We start from the raw sequence: 19361 nt of genomic DNA, 5'->3' as shown, positions 1-19361 counted from the left end.
TCTTCCATAATCCTGTCATCAACAAAGCTTTGTCTCGTTCCCCCTGGGTTAAAATGCCATCTGTCAACCTAGAAGGCCACCGCTTACTCCTGCGTTGACCCAACCTCATCTCCGTGGGAGCGCATGTACATCCCATCTCCAGCACCAGCGGCAGGAGAATGAACAGCCGAGCCTGCTTGATGGTGCTGCTGCGGCTGTTGAGCGAGCTGTTGCTGGGCCAGCAATTCCCGAGCATAAAACTCAACCAGCATGGTACCGTAAGCTTCGAGCTCCTCCACCGGGACAGAAAGTCTAAAGTCGTTGAGAAGGAGGAATTGAAGCTCCAAGTTGTTCAGTTCCGCCAGAGGAAGTCCTCCCACCTGTGAAGGGAATATTTGTCAGCATTCGATTCAAGGGCAAAGGCATCTAGAGCGACTGTTGAGATGGTGGCTCTTTCGCTGGTGAAACGTACCTTTGCATATCGAGAATTCGTGTAAAATACATCAGAAAAGAATTTACTGGCGCAAGTGACACCAGCAATTACAAGGCGATGGATGTTGTAACTATCAACCACGAAGAATTGCGACAGGTCGGTCGGAACGCTGGATTGAGGTGAGGAGGGATGCTGGATCTGGGATTGGTGGCGTGAGTCCGATGGAGAGGGCGGGGTGCTGATATCGTGGTGCTCTTGAGGACTGTCCACATTCATGAGCACCGGTGAACGCGGAGTGGGCGTAGATGACTCTGGTGCTGTGGCCGGGGAATCGTCAGGTCGCTTGTTGACGTCCCCCAAAAGGCCTCGGTTGACCATCTCAGTCATGCGATCAAAGTACACCAGCAGACTCAGGAAGACCTCGTAGGTAGTCGGACAATACTTGTGTATCCGACTAAGATAACTTAGGATCGTTATCCCGGGGACGTTCTTGCCGTGAAATGCTAGCACACAGGAAGCGTGTGGGTTCAGATGACTCTGTTCCTCTGTGAGAGGGATCGGGCGGTGATGTTCATGCTGTCGATCGTTGGTGGTGGTGATCTTGGTAAGAAGGCCTGCGACCATTTCGATAATGTCTGTCACAGGCATGGCACTGATTTCATATTGCCTTCCCGTGTCCGAAAAGGAGCTGGAAGGGCGTCCCGACAGACGGGGCCGATTCAAATATTCTTCACTCGCAAGACTGCGGATATGTGACAAGTCTCTCACTTTTATCCGACTAGGAGAGCTGGCTTCTGACGCGCCTAGTGACCTGGTCGAGCGATATGTGGGTTGCAAGCGCGGGGAGGGAGGAGACCTGGCGACGACGAATCGAGGGTCGCTAGTCAGCGGGAAACCAGACTGGTCAAATCCGCGTGAGTGTTGGTTCACATTTTGAGTGTAGTAGGAGGAGTGTTGATGCTGGGGAGAGGACGAGTGAGCACTGCCTGGCTCATGGTCGTCGTGCTGTGACCCTGGGGTCGACGAATCTTCAGAAGGCTCGTGGATTGTAGGTGTCTGGTCAGAGGAGGCATTGTATCCTCTGGAGGAGTCGTCGTGATGAGGATTGGTGTCCACCATCATGTGGTGATAGGGATGCTGACCGAGTCCCGGCGCCACTTGGCTAATCACCAGCGAGCCCATCTCAACCTTTGGCGTATGATGTCTGCGATAGAGATTGTTAGTCGATGACTAGGTACAAACAACCCAACAAAGTCCCATTGCAGATGGCATCCGTCTCAGCCTAGCACTGCCCAGCCTGATTCCGCGGTATCTCTTTGTGGGTGCACAGGTCCGCAACGAGGTGATTGTGGTTCGCAAACTTGCAGCAATACGTTTTGCAGGGTGGACAAGATGTAACACAATGCTCCAGAGCGTCCGACAGAGGTCAGAGGCAGGCCTTTACGGTGGTGGTGGACGTTCGGCATGCGTTCGATCAGGTTGGCGGTCGGCAGAAGAGCTAGCATGTGCAGTGTGGTTCGCAGTCGTCGCAGCCAACGAGCAAAGCGGTGGGTGGGGGAAAAAGACAACATGCTGTCACTTACCAAAGACATTGCCGCAAGTCACTACTGGAGTTAAAAGCTGTCAGTGCAGTCAGGCGCGTCTATCTCTCCAGACTTTGACGGCCGACACGATAGATACAAGAGGCAAGATATGGAGATAGAAAGAGTGCAATGAGAAAGCACACAGATGGGCGAACGAAGAGGGAATCGGGTTGGTTTGGGTTTAGGTTTGGTTGGGTTGAGGCCGCGAGGCGCAGTTTCCCAGTGGTTGAAGCTGCTGGCCTGCACGCAAAGACCCGAAGACGGGCGGAGCATTTGTGACATGTTTGCCATCGTCGCCCTCCCGTCCACCACCACCACCACCACGGGCTACAAGAACCTAAGCACGCTTGCATCATCCTGCATACACAGAAGAAAGGCGGCTGAATAGTAACTAACGACCATCGCCACTCAGGGACTTTCTTTGATCGCCGAATCGCGGCTGCCCGTTACGCCCATGCCTATGTCCGAGTCCTACAAGTAATGACAATGGCGAAGAAGAGTTGTCTCCTGCAGCCTGATACTCATCGAGCTTGTTTGCCCCCGTTGTGCATATGCACCTCCAAAAAGGATCCTTAGACGCCGTCCCAACCCCGTTTTATTATTCGACTCAGTCTCTCCCTGGTCCTCGATAGTCCTGGTCTGGAAGATACAAATGTCGCTGAGCACCCTTGGCCGTCAACACCACCATTCGAATGACACCGCCCGAGCTACCGTCCCATTTGATGGCTTCTCTTAATGCTCCCTTGACAAACTGTATTCCTTCTTCTTCTGTCATAGCTTCTTTCCAGTGTGCGTCGCAGTATCCGTAGATGTAGGTCGACCCTGAGCCTGCGATGGCATATGGTCCTTTGTGCAACGATCCGCCTAGAGGTATTGAGTAGACTTGTCCACCGTTTCGCTTATCGTAGCCTGCAATAATGATGCCAGCACTGCAACCAAGTTAGCCAGAAGTTTCCCTCTGTCGTTATGGTCGTCTCACCTTAGCTGATCCTTGTTCCCGTAGCACAACTCCTGAAATAGAGCAGCAGCAGTCTGCGTGGTGGGGGACTCGTTGTTCATGATGCCATAGATCCCGAGGTGGTATTGAACAATATCGGCAACGGCCTGAGTATCGGCTGCAGACCCTGACCGGCAGCACCAGATGGTGTCGTGTACTTGGGTGAGCTTGTCCGTGACTCGATTGGCGATGTATGCTCCTGTCGTTGTCCGACTGTCTGCTCCAAGAATCACCCCATCTTTGAAATTGATGGCCATAATAGATGTACCAAGGTTGACTTCTCCTGACTTGAGGTGGTTCATGTCGACATGAATGCCATCCTCTCCAAGCATGCCGGTGCCTGGGCCAATCATGACTGCGAATATGTAGAGGAGAGATATATGAGATTTGACTCTGTATGCGTTGGGACCTGAAGTGGTGTTTGTGGTTGTGTTGTGGGAGCAGGATGATTGCGAATGGATGTATGGCGAAGCTGCGCTGGACAGAAGGCAGAACCAGCAAACGCGTCTGGTCCATCAACCTAGCTGCGGGCGGCAATTATTCTGCCCTTGCACCACTGGCAGCCTGGCACCTGGTAAGCGAAGGGTTGGGGATTCCAGGCTTAATTAGACGCCACTTGGCGGCGCAGGCGGTTAAGCTCGCCAAAATTACCCCTTGGGCACCAAACACAACAGGGACGGTGCCACAAGGTATCGACCTCTCCAGACATCACACCTGCCCTGATTCAGGTCAAGAACTCCAAGATTCGTCCTGGACACAAATTCACTCTACATCCCTCGTTTTGCACGTATATAGTCGCCTCTCCTTTTAAGGAACTTTTGCTTGTCATTCTTAGTCTCCTGCCAGCCTCTTTGCTGGATGTACTCCGTCCTAAAGTCATATCTTCCCCCGCAGTTGAATCACAGCCTGACCAAGCTGCGCCTTGATGAAACTGTCGCCATGACCTCCTCCTACCTCTCCTGGCTACGCATACCCGTCTTCGCCACCTCTGGCCTCGCCGCTCTCGGAAGCAGCCTCCTCTATTTCAAGCAGAATGACATTATCTACCCCGCAAATCTACCTACCGGTTCAAGGTCGATTGTCGACCGTCCTGAAAAGTACGGCATTGAGGATGCCGAAACCATCAGGATCCCCACGCCGGACGGTGAAACCCTCCATGCCTACCTCCTGCGTCCTTCCGATCCTTCGTTGAGAAAAAACATCACATTGTTGACATTTCACGGGAACGCTGGCAACATCGGCCACCGCCTTCCCATTGGCAAAGTCCTCTCCCAGAATCTGGGCTGTCATGTCTTCATGGTCGAATATCGGGGTTATGGGTTTTCGACTGGCACACCCAGCGAGGAGGGACTGTCCATCGATGGGCAGGCTGCCCTCGACTTTGTACGCGAGCATGCAGAGCTGAGAAACACCAACATCGTCCTATACGGCCAAAGTCTGGGTGGCGCCCTTGCCGTCAAGCTGCTGCAGGCAAATTATCAAGTTGGCGACATTTCCGCAGTCATCTTGGAGAATACCTTCTTGTCTATTCGCAAATTGATCCCGTCGATCATGCCAGCAGCGAAATACCTTTCATACCTCTGTCACCAGCGATGGGACTCGGAACAAAGCTTGGCCAAGGTGCGAGATACTGGAATTCCCGTTCTGTTTCTTTCTGGTCTGCGGGATGAAATTGTCCCACCATCCATGATGAAGGCCCTGTTCGATCAATGCCCCACCACAAAAGTCTGGAAAGAATTCCCTGATGGGGACCACAATTCGACCGTTGCCGAGCCAGGCTACTTCGAGGCGATCTGGAATTTCCTAGTCCAGGACGTGCTGAGAAGCCCACGCGAAGAGAAGATGAGGAAAGCGGAGCTCGACGTTGACAGCGATGACTTAAGGAGTGAACCTGTCGGTGCATGAACCTGGCTGCTTCTTCATGATATCCTCTCGGCTTCGTCGATCAACTCTTCCAGATTGAATCCCTGGTCGCCTTTGCTGAATTTCTCCAAAAGCCCTTGGCGCTTTTCACGTCCAACGCCCCCACCGTGACCTTCATAGTCATAGAATTTCTGAAGGCACATCAAAAGCCAACGGCCTTCTTCCACGCTCAACCCGCGCCCTTTGACAACAGATCCGCTTAGCAACACCAGACCGTGCGAGTCGGCGAGATCGAGGTAGTGGGTGATCGTCGTATGCGGCTGAGCATAGGTTCCGTGAAGCTTGAAGGCAGCCAAGTGCGTGAAGATCACGGTGCTCGTGTGGGTATTTGCAGTTTTTACACCTGGAGTCGGGGGAACGCCGGCAGGAGGATGGAATCCCCATTGCATGAAATGAATATCCGCAGCAGACCGTTGTTCGTCACCCTGAAATCCGTCGGCTGATTGTTTTATGTCGCCGCTGCCATCTTCAGCTGCCGGGCGAGGTAAGGGAAGGACAAATTGTGGGTGTTTCAATGCGGTGCGGTAGATGCGATTGTATGTTTCCAATGGTATGGCGGCACAGAGCGACAACGGATCGTTTGCATGCCGAACCCGCCAGACGTATTCCACCTCTTTGTTAGAGAGAGAAGACACTTTGTCGAGGTCAAGGTATGAGGAGAGAGGCTTTATTCCCGGGGCGCCAGATGATTGATTGGGGGCGGAAGATTTCTCTTGTGGCTGACTCGCAGGAGATAATGGTTGCTGTGTAGGTGTTGGAGGAGGCGGAGGCTGTGGGAATGGAGATTGTTGTGCTTGCTGGCTCTGGCCTGTGGGTGCAGATGAATATGTGGCATTGGCTGCCCGCTTGTAGTCCTCTATCTTATCCTTGTACGCCTCCGTGAGGGAGAATATGGAATTATGTCCTTCTCTGAATGCCAACACAGCCGTCAGCTTTATTTGCACAAGATAACAGCCACTGCCATCAAGTGCCGTCTATCGACAGCGCCGCAGCTTTGGAACCACCTGCGTGGCAAACTTACTCCTTTGCCTTCTGCTCCAGCTTATGTCTATAACGGTCTAAAATCTTCTCTTGATCCCGATGTGTCGTTACGAAGCGGACATCGTGGACCCGCGCCCAGCGCCGTTGGGGTCGGAGCAGTGAGCGACCGGTGGGAAGTGCCTGCATGTGCCGTAGAGAGACTCCTCGAGGGAGAGGCATTGTTGTGACAGACAGATAAAGCGGCAGATTCAGGCTCAACGAGACGAAAGGAATTTCTGAGTACAGTTGTAGAGGGAATAAAAGAGTTTGTATGTATGTACATAAAACGAAGCTCCAACTTTGCAATACCGAGTAGAGATACCCCAAAATGCAAAAAAGGGTCAGCGATCAAAGACTCCGATTGGCTGACGTGTATGAATTATCGATACGGCGGAGCGCCGTGGCGTCTGATGTGCACATTTCATGGCCACGAGTGTCGTTGTCAAACGATCGCAATGGAAACCTTTTGGCAGAGTGCGGCAAGGCTGGGAAGACGGTCATATTACATCCGACATGGATATGCACAGTGTCTTGGATGTCAATTTACTCGATACCAAAACGCCTCCGATTTGATGCCAACATGGTCCACCCAAACCAAACCCCTTCCCTCTAAAGACGCCTCGCTAAAATCCCAGTATCCCGAGTAATCCAATCCCTGTAAATGGCCGGGACCACGTAGCTGGGCCTGATTTGTGGTATGTTGCGCAGGATAAAACATTCGAGGACATAACCACGGTCAATAGAAGTCTTTGACGTCACGGCTCTACCACGAACAATTCGAGAGTGAAGGTGACGTTGGTGCACTCCCTTGGTCTCAGGAGTATCTGTCCGTCCGTGAAGACGGTTTGGCCCGCCCAGAATGATCTTGGGCGCATGCAACTGCCACCGATCTGCGCCGTGAATAGCGTGTGGTAATTTAGCTTCGACAGTTTGTTCCAAGATTCAACCCAACCACAATCTCGAACCTAAGCCAAATGACCGGGATATTCCTGCTTAGATGTTGGTTTTAAAGAATCATCGTCGATATGAATCCGAAGCATCGCGGTAATGCCCAGCTGGCAGGTGTGTGAGTTGGCTGCTTGTAGGTCGCTGGGTCTGTTTCGCCACTTCGGCTGTAGGGGAGAAAAACAGTGACGGCACACTCGAGAATGACCGCGGCAGTTTACTCAAATCGGCCATATCGTGTGAGGATTGTATTGCCGGGTTCTTTTTAATGTCTGCAAGGGGTGTGTAAGCAGCGCCGCTTGCCTTTCCACTGCTTGCGTCGCGTCTGAAACTGCGATTTATAGACCACGACATGAGAATCCGCCAGCCAATGATGAGGAGGGCCACAAAGCCCAACGCAGCGCCGACAACAATAAAGACAAAGTTTTCAGGCAGTTTAGAACTGGCGAGGTAGGGGGCGCCGGCTTTTGGGGGGACGGTCGGAGGGGGGTAATTGAACCCGCCTGGAAGGGTTGGAAGCGCGGAGTTGGTGACCATGTTGTGTCTTATAGCGTGGGACGTGTGTATAATACTGCCGAAAAGTATTGCAGGACCGTAGAATGATTTGGACTGGTGGCAGAACGGTAACGAGGGGATAAGGTCAGAGGTCGAGGTTGAAAGAGTGCAAGGGTGACGATTTGGCGTCGTGCACAAGATGTGAGAGGTCTCAGATGGAAGAGTCGTGGCGCCCAGGGTCACGGTTCGGCACCCCTAACAAGTCACAGCGTGCCCAGTTGGAGCCCTCTTTTTGTTATTTTGGGGCTTTGGCATGCGCTAGTCGCTGTCAGGTTAGGTGCTCCGGAGACCAATAACGTGAGCGATTGTGGCTGAGAAGCGGGAGATTTTTATCGGATCGCACCCACTAGTCCCGGCCTTAACTTTTCTCGCTTGCTGTTATGCCCGTTGCCTTAAGTCGACAATTTTCTCTTGTGCTCAACACCGCGACATTTTCAAGACAGCTAGTTTGTCACTCGCTCAACATGGGCGTCCATAAGAAGACACGCAAGTTCCAAGTCAAAAAGATCATTGGCCAACGGGATGCTCGCCTCAAGAAGAATCAAGAGACTGGAAAGGCGGCCGAATCCAAGAAGAAATCAGACGACGATGTGATACGAGAAGCGTGAGTGATCTCAGATACTCGGTTCAGAAGACCCACTAAAGGAAGCAGGCCTCAAGTATCATCTTCTCTGTTCTTCCAGTACAATACCGCCCTTGTGCCGCCTTACAATGTCCTCGTCGATACGAATTTCCTCTCGCACACTGTCCAGAAGAAACTCGAGTTGTTGTCGACGATGATGGACTGCCTCTACGCAAAGTGCATACCAATCATCACAGATTGCGTGATGGCCGAACTCGAAAAGCTTGGACAGAAGTATAGGATCGCCTTGCGGATAGCGAGGGACGAAAGATGGGAGCGACTAAAATGCGGCCATAAAGGCACATACGCCGACGACTGCATCGTTGACAGAGTCATGAGGCACAAGATCTACATCGTGGCTACCAATGATAGAGATCTGAAGCGGCGCATTCGGAAGGTGCCTGGAGTCCCTATCATGAGTGTTGCCCGAGGAAAATATGTCATTGAGAGACTTCCAGGTAAGTTGAGCCATGAGAACAAACCCATCTGTGCACCATGATACCTCTATGAAACTCGTGTCGGCGGCTGACCAGATTTCCAAAAGATGCCCCCGAGAAGTGAAATTCACAAACAACTTTTCCAATCTCTCGAAACAATCCGACATTCCCTACGAGATAATGCCGAGATCTCGAGTCGCCTTTCCCAAGCTCTGCAAATATTCATACCCTATATCTCCACCCTTTCCACACGGATTCCAATGTCCAAGCAAGCAGAGCTAGGGTGACTGCGCTGAATATGAACATGGCAGCGATCACCTTGCTTCGCATCTGAAAGGCGTCGTCCATCTCTCGTTTGGCCAATTTGCGCTGATGGGAATGATAATATCCATCGCGACTGCCGGATCGGGCGAAGATGCTGCCGTACGTTTGGCGATCGATGAGAAACAGCGATATTAGAAAGGATATGAACAGCACCGGTGCCACAATCAAGCGGCTGAGAAGGGATTCGGCGACAGGTGCTGGATCGTGGAGCAGCGGACCACTTTTCTTTGCCGACATGGCCAGAGAACCCGTAGCTTCAGACTTGACGTGGGTGATTATGATAGAAGCGCTGAGGCGCTGTCCCTGAATTTCACATAGGGCGTGCTTGGGGATTGAGCAATTCCCAGACCCCGAAACTGGGGATCCTGTGATAGAAATGTGTCGTGTTGGCGGGGGGAACAAGGGCGGCTGTGGCTGGATGAAGCCGGAAGTGGTCGCTTAGTAACGTCGACAGCGTGATGTCATTCGATGCTTGACTTTATTGAGCACTGGAAGAGAGAAAGTCATCAAGTTCGAATTGATTGGGCGATCACTACGTTTACTTGGGCGAGGTTTCGGAAAGCAACCTCCCGTTTCCTCTACGCTGGCTAGGGTGAGGTTGTTGAGAGCGACATTTAACAGCTGCAGCCTAGCCTGTTGGCGAGAATGACCGGAAGCAGCAAACAAATGACGATTCCGTGAGGAAACCCTACTCTATGTGTGCATGTCATCCAGTCAGCATGCCTGAACGAGATCGACTTTGTCGAGATTGCGCCTAGCCAAAGAGTTCATTCTCTAGAATCGTCATTTGATATTCTATTGGCATTGCTCTTGCCTGTTCAGTCGGTATTCGTGAGCCTCGTCGCCTGCGCACGTTGCCTGCATAATGAGGCTTCCGCTCCTTAATTTTATGGGTGCCATCCTCGTAACCGTGACCTGTCTTGAACCATTCCTCTATGTACTTGCGCCGTTGAATTGCTCTTGCTGTAAACCCCTTGTCAACCCGTCCGGGAGTTCGCAATGTCCAAGACCAAAATATCCGTCGCACCTACCCCCGTCAACTCGTCCATGACGGTCGCAATACGCTGCTTTTCAACCATGGCACTCACGGCCACCCAGTCCGGTTCCTCCAAGGCCGTTATCGTAGGAGCCCGCTTGCCTGGGGTAATCTTGGTGGCTTCCGCCAGTTTGGCACGTGGCACATTATACTGACACAAGATGTATTTCTGTGCTGTAATAACCCCTCGTATCCGGGCAGCGATCTTGTTGACAAGTTCTTCGTTCGAGACGGATTTCGACTTGATCAAGACGGCCGTGCTCTCGACCACCGTCTCGATGGCTTTGAGGCCTGCTGCTCGCATCGTCTCCCCGGACTCGACCAGGTCGACGATTCCGTCTGCCACGCCCAGCGCGCAAGCTGCTTCCACACTGCCGCCCACGAATTTGATCTTCGTCTTGAGCTTTGGGATCGGGCTAGCTGTGCCATTTATGCTCTCCTTTCGGCCGCCCATACCTTCTAAGCGTGCAAAGTAGTCTTCGGCAAGACCTGTAAAACTCGTCACGATGTTCTTGCCGACCAGGTCCTTGACATCCTGGATGGGACCTTTCTCGGGGACCTGGACTTGCAGTCTACACCTGCCAAATCCCAGGTCCATGATTTCCTCCACTCCGGATTCCTCACCTAGCGTAAGATGGGCGTCATGCTCCGCAACTTGATCCCGTCCCGTGATTCCAAGGTCGACTCGTCCTTCGCCCACGAACGTGGGAATGTCCGCGGCGGGTAGGAATATAAGTGCTAGCGGATGATTCTTCACCAGGGCGATGTCGAGCCTGGTTTCTCGGCGAAATTGGATGTCCGATCCAGCCAGAAGATCGAGAGTCGCGGCCTGCAGACGTCCTTTTTTGGGCACCGCGAAGAGGAGCCGGTCCGAGAGGTGGTTGACGAGGTCCATGGCAGTGTGGGCGACGTTTACCGGTTGTTGCTCTTTTGTTTTGCTTTAGATGTCCAACTGTCCTTTTCAAATGAACTCTTCAATTTTTTACCTTGCGAGACAAGAGGAACAACTGAAGCCCTAAAAGATCTAGAGTGAAGGGCAATGGTAGGACAGCAGAGTGCCTCTTGAGTGTCAAATCCGATCAACTTACCTCTAACATTTCGGCTTCTCCATAGCTGTAAGAACGGATTGAGTCAAACCATCTCGTCGGAAAAAATTTAGGCCGGCGTTTAGCCGGTGGTATTCTTGGCGAGTTTGCGCCCACATTGCACCCAACTGCGTTTGACATCTTTTTGGCGCCGCTCAATTTCCAACCTGCAGGACATCAATTGTGAGCCACCGCGAATCTACACCTTCAAACCTCTTCTCTCCGTCCCAGTCGATACTATCGCCTAGTTCAAGATGGATGCGGCCGGCAAAGTCCCCGTCAAACTCGTCAAAGTCACCCGAGTCCTCGGCCGAACAGGTACGTCAAATTGTCGACCTCTGAATATTGCTGTAGCTGCCGCTGGTCGTCTTTACTTACTCTTTCTGTGTTCCAGGCTCCCGAGGTGGTGTCACGCAAGTGAGAGTCGAATTTATGGACGACACGAGCCGAAGTATCATCCGAAACGTCAAGGGACCAGGTACGTGAGATTGAGCGGAAGAATATTGCATGCGCAACATGTATCTGTTGGCAGAACTCACTAACAACTCTGCGTTGGCATACAGTGAAAGTCGACGATATCCTGTGCCTGCTCGAGTCTGAAAGAGAAGCAAGAAGGTTGAGATGATTGCTTGCGGCGGAAGGGAGATGTGAAGTGCTCAAGGATATGGGGATGGAAATGACGAATTCGACGAGTGTGGGAAACAATGACAATGCCTCGAAGGACGCGACTACCTACTGTCTCGTGGCCATGGGAGATTCCAGTATTACTGGCGCTGGGAACAAAGACCCTCGGTCGAGCGACGGAGGGGCTGGAAAGGGTCTTCAGTAAAATGCATTTGGCATGATCGCTGATTAAAAAGTGCTCAAGAACCATTTAAAACAATCGGGACTCCTTTCTCGGACTTCTCTGTCGAAACCATCGCTTCGACGCGTGCAATTTGGTTGCAGAACTGGCGTGTGCAGCGGCGTTGGCTACTCGATACCCCCAAAACTCCAATCTGGTGACCTCGTTGTAATCTTGCGAGCCTGTGACATAGCTTCATGCGGAATACCAGTTCCAGAACCATTTTTAGTCCGTTACATCCTCTGATGGAGATATCACCTCTGTTTTGTAAGGCTCGTGCGACTCATGATCGACGAACCAAATCCGGCCTTGGCAACCTCGCCGCCTTAGTAAGAAGGTCAAGGCTTCACCTGTCGACGTGGCGAGAACCTAGAGATTGACAGAACCAGGGAGTGTTGTCTTCCGGAAGCCTTGATGACGAGCGTGCTGTTGCCTCGCTGTGGGAATTAGACTGGTTTTGAGATTCGGCCGTTCTTGTCTTGAGTGGGCGAGGAAGGTGCAGATATACCAACTCACTTCTTGTTTTCATCCCAACCATCTATGAATTCATCGAATCATTGCTCCTTCCAAGAGGCTGTGATACTTTGTCAGACAATGCAAAGGGTATCCTAGTCCAAGCCTCCGAAAGTACGACGACCATGGCAGCCCAACAGCCCGCTCCTGACGCGGAGCGGGAATACAAACTGATCTCCCAACTCGAGATGCGCATTGCCTCCGCCTCGACAGACGAGAAACTGGAGACCATTCTTCAGAAGTTCCTCCCAGCTCTCCTACTAAAGCTGGCTTCTCCAACCCCTCAGAACCGCAACCTTGCGATCAAGGTATGCCAGTATATCAACCAGCGGCTGAAGATCAACCCCTCAATCAAACTCCCCGTGGCAGCGTTGGTCAAGACCTTTCGCGAGAATGACAACGCCTTCGTCAAGCGATTCTGTCTAGTGTTCATCGAGCAAGGGCTTCCACGGTTGGAGCTTGACCAGGGAATCGAAACTCTGCCTGGTGTGTTGCAGTTTGCCATACCCGGAAGTGAAACGTTTGATGCCACGGATCGGAAGATGTGGGCTATCGCCTTCGACTTTCTCCTGGAAGTTTTGAGGAGGTGGAAGATTCCGGAGCGAGGTAGCCAGGAAGATTTGGCTCTCTCAGGGACATTCTCACTCTCAGCTACGCAGACAGATCTGCTTGTCAGCCGTCTGGGCGATTTTTTGCTCTACGATCCCAAGGACTCCGCCGCTCAAGCTCGGGACGAAGATTTCCAGCCTGTCGTCGAGAAGAACTTCAGACGCCGCTCAGAAGTTGTCTTACCAATCGCGAAATTTCTGTTCTCCTCCATCTTCAACGATCGGCAACGGTTCATCCCCGCCACCATCATGTCTGTTGACCCAAATGCCTCGGCTTCAAATATGAGCGACGTTATGTTCAAGCAATGTGATTTCGACTTGGAGTCTGAATCGACGGTCGACTTGCTCTTCAGCCTCTACAGACGGTCCAAGCCCAAGCTACAGACACGGATCCTCGGACTATTGTCTCGCAGCCAGAACTCCACCAAACGTACCACAGAAATCATGGACATTGTGGAAAAGCAACTCACCCAAGCACCTAACGCTGGTCTCGAGGCGGCAAAGCTCCGAGCAGCTCTATTTTCCTACCTCACCTGGACTGTGCGTGTTGGCGGTCAACATCTCGCCGGAGATATCAGTCACCGCATTCAGGACCTGTTGAAAGAATATATCGTGATGCAAGGCTGGCCGACCATGAACAGCGACTACGCCTCAACTGCATCAGAGGTGGAGCTTCGGTCCAAGGCGTACGAGAGCATAGGCCTACTGGCAGGAATCAAAGCCGAGCACACAGACAACAATCGCACAGTGGACCTGATCACATGGCTCTTCACAAGTCTCCGTTGTGACACGACACGCGAGATAAGAAGTAGCATCGAAGAATCGATCGGCCGCATCATGAATGCTCTACCTAGCGTTGGCGACGATTCAGTCGCGAGGCGCCTCAAAGACCTCTTCCTGTGGAACGTCTTGGCAGTACCAGGCCAAGAAGACCCCGTCTACTTCTTTCCCACGGTCAATAGCACTACCTACCCGGCGGTACGATTTGCGAACAAGTGCCTACCATTCAATGACGTGGATGCCCGTTTTATCGACGTCCTAGCCCTGGCCTCGGCGAGCGGTCGGAGAGAAGTGGCCGAGGAAGGAGCTCGCGGGTTAGATCCTTATTGGCATGCTTCGAATTTGCGCCTCACCACCAGTTCTGACAATCGACGGCTGGAACTCCCCAAGCTTGATGCTTTAGTGGAGAGGTTTTTCAAGTCGGCCACGACGCAGAGGAGCTACTATGCCGATGCAACAGTGGTAGTCGCTGCGGTGACATTTTGTCGGAACGTCCTGCATTGTGAAGCCCTCCAGGAGACAGAACTAGTACCTGAAGAATCGACAGACTGGAAGCAGTCTATCGATGCCTTGGTCAACAATGACCAAGACGCCCGACAGCGGATTCGGTCGTATCTAAAAACCCTAAGCGGTGATGTACTCTTACCATTGGTGCACGCAGCATTAGATGGTGCAACAAAGGGAGTTGGAGAATGCCTGGATCTGTCTCTGGAACTTTTGTCTCTTGCCCCGACTGGGTTGTTGTCACATTTCAAAGATGCAGGGCTGGAAGCGGCTGCACGTCTAGCAGGAAACGCAGGCCTGCAGCTTCGAGCCGCCCGGGTTTTTGGTATTCTAGCTTCTCTGGGCGAGGACGCCGAAGATGTCGCCAAAGCCGAATTGAACGAGGCCAAACGTTGGAGAACGGCCGTCGGAGAAGAATTGGTGAAGATTCAAGGCCATCTCCTCCGCGCATGTTTCTGCCTTACCAGGCGATCGCTGAGGCTGAAGCAGCAGCCATCTGACGACACACTACGGACCACGGTGCAGGCTGTTCTTGAGATTGTCAAGACTTCTTCTGACAGGTCGGTCAAAGATACTGCGTACAGGTCACTCCGTCAACTATTTCTGTGCGCCCCAACAGACGAAGGATGTGACGACGAAGAAATGTTGACTCAGTTGATCACAGACAGCAAGAAAGAAAGCGAAACAGCAGTCTCAGCCGCAGGGCCTGTGCTAGGCATCTTACGTGCCCGTAGTACCAGTTCCCCGCGTTTTGAATCGTTCCTCGATCGGTTGCTGGGCCTGCACGAAGTCAAACGAGCCGAGTTCCATTTCACTCTGGGAGAAACCCTAGCCGTTGCCTGTGCCGGATTCAGATCGCTGTCCACGCTCACAGAACTGGATGTCGACACCGATGTTTCGGGATTCGACGTCGATGGACAACTGCTAACAACAGTCCTCGACAAGGTCCTCGAGAATTGTAACACCACAAAGCCATCGCTAAGGAAGGCGGCTGCCATCTGGCTGTTGTGCATTGTACAGTACTGTGGCGAACTGCCCGCTGTCATGGGGCGACTGCGAGAATGTCAAGCTGCATTTGCGAAGCTGCTGAACGATCGCGACGAAATCGTCCAAGAGACTGGCTCCAGGGGACTCAGCCTTGTTTACGAACGTGGTGATAAACAACTTCGAGATGACTTGGTTAGAGACCTAGTGCAAAGTTTTACGGGCAGCAATGCAAAAATGTCCGGAACCGTCAACGAAGAAACGCAGCTGTTCGAGCCTGGTGTGTTGCCGACCGAGAATGGACAGTCCGTCACGACTTACAAAGACATCGTCCGACTTGCTACGGAAATGGGAGACCCCAGCTTAGTGTATCGTTTCATGAATTTGGCCTCGAACAATGCTATCTGGTCAAGTCGAGCTGCGTTTGGAAGGTTTGGGCTCGGTCGTGTGCTGGCAGATTCCACATACCTGACGGAGAACAAGAAATTCTATCCCAAGCTGTTCCGATACCGATTCGATCCCAACCCTAATGTCCAGCGGTCCATGAATGAAATCTGGCGAGCGCTCGTCAAAGATCCCAACGCCGTCATCACCGAGAACTTTGATCTGATCATGGAGGATCTTCTGCAGAGCGTTGTGTCAGGCAAAGAATGGCGGGCGCGTGAGGCCAGCTGCGCAGCCATTTCTGATCTCGTGCAGGGACGTGATGTCGATATATTCGAAAAGTACCTCGACGAGATATGGAAGGTCGCTTTCAGAGTCCTCGACGATGTCAAAGAGACGGTTCGATTGGCGGCCATGAAGCTGTGCAGAACACTTACAAGTATGCTGATACGTAACCTGGAGATTGGGGAGGGGAATTCGAAGCGCTCTGCAACCATGCTCAACCACGCCATGCCTTTTTTGCTGCAACAAATGGACAGCGGGGCGGCCAAGGAGGTGCAACAGTATGCTATTGTGACGCTGCTGGAGGTTGTGAAGAAATGTCCTCCGAAATCTCTGCGGCCTTTTGCACCAACAATTTTGGAGACTCTTGTTCTCTCTCTGAGCTCTCTTGAACACGAGAGCATCAACTATTTGCATTTGAATGCCGACAAGTACGGGCTGACGGCTGAGAAACTAGACAACATGAGAGTATCGAGTATCAACGCGTCTCCGGTCACAGAAGCAATCGAGGAGTGTCTGGAGAGTGTTACCATGACACCTGAATCCAATGAAGACCCCGATACCATGCAAGGAGTTGTAGCCAGTTCGTCCAATCAGGGCCATTCTGCTGTAATGGACGACGCCATGCAACGGCTTGCACAGGCGTATCGAGCAGCGATCGGACTGCCATCCAAAGTTGGTCTCAGCAAAGTCATGACCACACTAGTCGTCCGCCATCCCACCGCTTTTCGACCATACGCAGACAAATTTAGCCAACTGACCCGGAAACACATCCTCGATCGCAACTCTACCATCAGCGTAGCCTTTAGCACCTCCTTGGGCTATCTGATGAGACTGGCCTCGGACAAGGAGGTCCAGGCTACCAATAAGTACGCGCAAAAGTTGTATTTCGAGTCACAGGAACTGAGCCATCGTGCTGTGGCCGGCGAAATCATCCAAGCGATTTCCAAGGCTGCAAATGACGTCTTTATGAAATTTGCTCCCACCTTTCTCCCGTTTGCCTTCATCGGCCGACGGGACACCGACGAGGAGGTCAGGGAGCGGTTCGATATCCCTTGGAAGGAGAACATCGGTGGCTCGCGGTCCATCAATCTCTATCTCACCGAGATTGTGGGACTCATCTCGACACATATTGGATCTCCAATGTGGCCCATCAAGCAAGCTTGCTCGTTAGCTGTTGCTGAATTGGTAGGGTCGATGGAAGTGCAGGGGAAATATCCTGACAGCGAGGCATCTCTAGTCTGGGGAGTGATGCAGGCGGCCCTGGAAGGTAAAACTTGGGATGGCAAAGAAGAAATTATCAAGGTGTATCCCAAGTTTGTACGCGAGGCTCAATCACTGTGGTCAAACGGCCAGGCCAGTCAGCAGATGAAGAAGATTGCAATTCGCGAGGCCAAGAGGACCAACGTTTCTTACCGACCTCACGCCATTGAGGCTCTTGGAGAGTTCGCGGTCGCTCGAAAAGATCTGGACCTTGACCACGAGATGCTGCCTTATTTGGTGGAGTTGATGGAGGAGCTGACGGACCAGGATGCCATGGAAGTGGACGAGGCTAACGGGGAGCCCCTGAAGAACCGGTGAGACAGCCCCGCTATCCACCCGTGCATAGACTTGCCACTAACAGTAAGAACACAGCGAACAGATCGTTTTGGAAGCGACCGTGGCCGCGGTTGTCTCTTGCATGTTCAAGATCCTTTCTACTCACATGCAGACCGAGAGTCTGGACTCGGCGATGAAGATTGTGCAGAAAGCACAGACCATTCGATCAAGCAAGCTCGACATTGCATTGTACGACGGTGCAAAATTTTTTGTGGTCAATACAAGTAGGCTCAAATCAGAGGGGTCCGATGGTGGTGATGATAACGTCGACGGTCCTGACGACACAATTAACTCAGCCTCAGGTTTGGCAACGGCCTCAGCACCACGGTCGTCGGCGCGGGAGGGTTCGGAGTTGGACGGTCGAAGGGCTTTTGAGCCATTTCAGCCACTGGTCATGGCGGTGCTCGCCTGTCCTCCAGAGCCTTGGCGAGAACCGGAACGTGCGAGGAAATCACGTGCAGACCTAGCCCTGGCCATGGCCCAGCAAGGCCTGCATGATCCGGCCGCCTTAGCGGCGATCCTCGACCCCTGGCTGGTCGAAGAACGGTCGAGGCCTTTACGTGAAGAAATCGGACGCGCTCGAGATACCCTGAGACGAGACCAGTAATTTTGTTTTGTCGTCATGCAGCACTCCCGGCATTGGGACCTTCCTCTTTAGAGCAACGGGTGTGAATTCCGACCTCGGTCCATGGCGATTCACCTTGCTGCTCCCGGTGCCAGTCTGTTGGGACAACCTCACGCCATGGGACGGTCGATGTTACCATAGGGCTGATCATGGTGCACGGACCACTGATCCCGGCATCTATCGGTGTGTCGGGTGCAGCTCCCCCTCTCCTTTGTTCCCGCAGGTGCGCGAATCAAGGGTCCGTTCGAAGTTTTGTATCATTGGAGCAGAGTGTCTACGAGTACAGGGACTAGAGCCATCTGCCACGTTTTTCTTACAGCATCCGTGGACCTCCCACATGCGGATGCAGGCCAGTGGGGTGGTTTAGTGCTTCTACTTGTACCATCTCTTAACAATCACTCGTATTGTGGACAGCTACTCCACAAAAGTCAAATCTCGAACTCGGCGACACATGGGTTTTCAGCTCGGTTTAGTACTTTCGAGGACTTTGGATGTTTAGCCTTGACTATCCATGTGTTGATGCCCAAGGAAAGGGAGGCGAGGGATTTTGGACAAGGATGAGCAAGCGGAGTGGGTGGCGCTTTTGAAACAGAAAGGTGATCAAGTTGTTCCCGCTGGGGACCCCCCTTTCGCTGGTCACCCAGGACGAAAGACGGAGCAGACGGAGAAGGGTAGAAGGAAAATTGGGATTTCGAGAACGAGTTCGTGGACTCCGATGGGGAATCGACTTCCCGCTTGGCCCCTCTTGCTGGGGCCATACACTAGAGAAAAGGTGTTCTGCCGGATGAACAAAATTCCGTTCTATGCCATCTCGAGAAGAGTTACGCAACAACAACGCCGAGAGAAAAGTAGAGTCAGGCGGTCAAAGAGCGACGATGGATTGTACTATGTACCAGAGAGGTAAACAAAACCAGAAAAAGGCTTGCAAAAGGCGCAGCAAGAGTGAGAGAAAAAACGGCGCAGGGGAGGGCGCCACCTTTTGCACCATGGAAAATTTTGGTGGCCGCAGCTCCCCACCCTTTCTCGATTTCGTGGTGCAGCCGGCCAATGAAGCCACCAATCAGCACTGCACCCGGTGGATCATTCGGTTTTACTGATTTTCCGTTCCGGGGAGGTTTTTCCGTTGGACCCGCTCTTTTGCTATGCTGCCATGGAACCAGAACACCATCTCGTATGGCCTTGACTCTCCACTGTCCACTCCCATCACTCGAGCCAAAAGACACCCGATCCTCTTACCCTGGCCCCATGTGAACCTTGCTCGCCTGCGCTGCTGCCCGTCACCGCGATGCTTCCCTCCCC

The 19361-nt window shown here is 52.5% G+C and overlaps 8 protein-coding genes across 8 annotated transcripts; 3 read left to right on the top strand and 5 right to left on the bottom strand.

The window, feature by feature from the left end:
• Positions 1–83: 83 nt before the first annotated feature.
• On the bottom strand, positions 84–1594 carry AYO21_03639 (hypothetical protein; the record flags this gene model as incomplete). Its single annotated transcript, XM_022653613.1, has 2 exons — positions 84–359; positions 452–1594. The coding sequence occupies 2 exons, from the start codon at positions 1592–1594 to the stop codon at positions 84–86; spliced, it is 1419 nt and encodes a 472-aa protein (XP_022514137.1).
• Positions 1595–2602: 1008 nt separating this feature from the next.
• AYO21_03638 (proteasome subunit beta type-1) lies at positions 2603–3345 on the bottom strand (the record flags this gene model as incomplete). Its single annotated transcript, XM_022653612.1, has 2 exons — positions 2603–2924; positions 2975–3345. 2 exons carry the CDS (start codon positions 3343–3345, stop codon positions 2603–2605), a joined length of 693 nt encoding a protein of 230 aa, XP_022514136.1.
• A 586-nt stretch (positions 3346–3931) lies between these two features.
• Positions 3932–4897, top strand: AYO21_03637 (hypothetical protein; the record flags this gene model as incomplete). Its single annotated transcript, XM_022653611.1, has 1 exon — positions 3932–4897. The coding sequence occupies one exon, from the start codon at positions 3932–3934 to the stop codon at positions 4895–4897; it is 966 nt and encodes a 321-aa protein (XP_022514135.1).
• Positions 4898–4937: 40 nt separating this feature from the next.
• Positions 4938–6115, bottom strand: AYO21_03636 (hypothetical protein; the record flags this gene model as incomplete). The annotated part of the gene is made up of 3 exons (XM_022653610.1): positions 4938–4972; positions 5022–5872; positions 5937–6115. The coding sequence occupies 3 exons, from the start codon at positions 6113–6115 to the stop codon at positions 4938–4940; spliced, it is 1065 nt and encodes a 354-aa protein (XP_022514134.1).
• An 834-nt stretch (positions 6116–6949) lies between these two features.
• On the bottom strand, positions 6950–7417 carry AYO21_03635 (hypothetical protein; the record flags this gene model as incomplete). The annotated part of the gene is made up of 1 exon (XM_022653609.1): positions 6950–7417. One exon carries the CDS (start codon positions 7415–7417, stop codon positions 6950–6952), a length of 468 nt encoding a protein of 155 aa, XP_022514133.1.
• A 482-nt stretch (positions 7418–7899) lies between these two features.
• AYO21_03634 (hypothetical protein) lies at positions 7900–8953 on the top strand (the record flags this gene model as incomplete). Its single annotated transcript, XM_022653608.1, has 3 exons — positions 7900–8039; positions 8088–8515; positions 8832–8953. The coding sequence occupies 3 exons, from the start codon at positions 7900–7902 to the stop codon at positions 8951–8953; spliced, it is 690 nt and encodes a 229-aa protein (XP_022514132.1).
• Positions 8954–9795: 842 nt separating this feature from the next.
• On the bottom strand, positions 9796–10749 carry AYO21_03633 (ATP phosphoribosyltransferase; the record flags this gene model as incomplete). Its single annotated transcript, XM_022653607.1, has 1 exon — positions 9796–10749. One exon carries the CDS (start codon positions 10747–10749, stop codon positions 9796–9798), a length of 954 nt encoding a protein of 317 aa, XP_022514131.1.
• Positions 10750–12421: 1672 nt separating this feature from the next.
• On the top strand, positions 12422–18044 carry AYO21_03632 (hypothetical protein; the record flags this gene model as incomplete). Its single annotated transcript, XM_022653606.1, has 2 exons — positions 12422–17415; positions 17474–18044. 2 exons carry the CDS (start codon positions 12422–12424, stop codon positions 18042–18044), a joined length of 5565 nt encoding a protein of 1854 aa, XP_022514130.1.
• Positions 18045–19361: the final 1317 nt, after the last annotated feature.

Source organism: Fonsecaea monophora (genome assembly GCF_001642475.1).
Source record: "Fonsecaea monophora strain CBS 269.37 chromosome Unknown Scaff18, whole genome shotgun sequence".
Classification (NCBI taxonomy): Eukaryota; Fungi; Ascomycota; class Eurotiomycetes; order Chaetothyriales; family Herpotrichiellaceae; genus Fonsecaea; species Fonsecaea monophora.
This window is presented reverse-complemented; position numbering and strand designations above follow the sequence as displayed.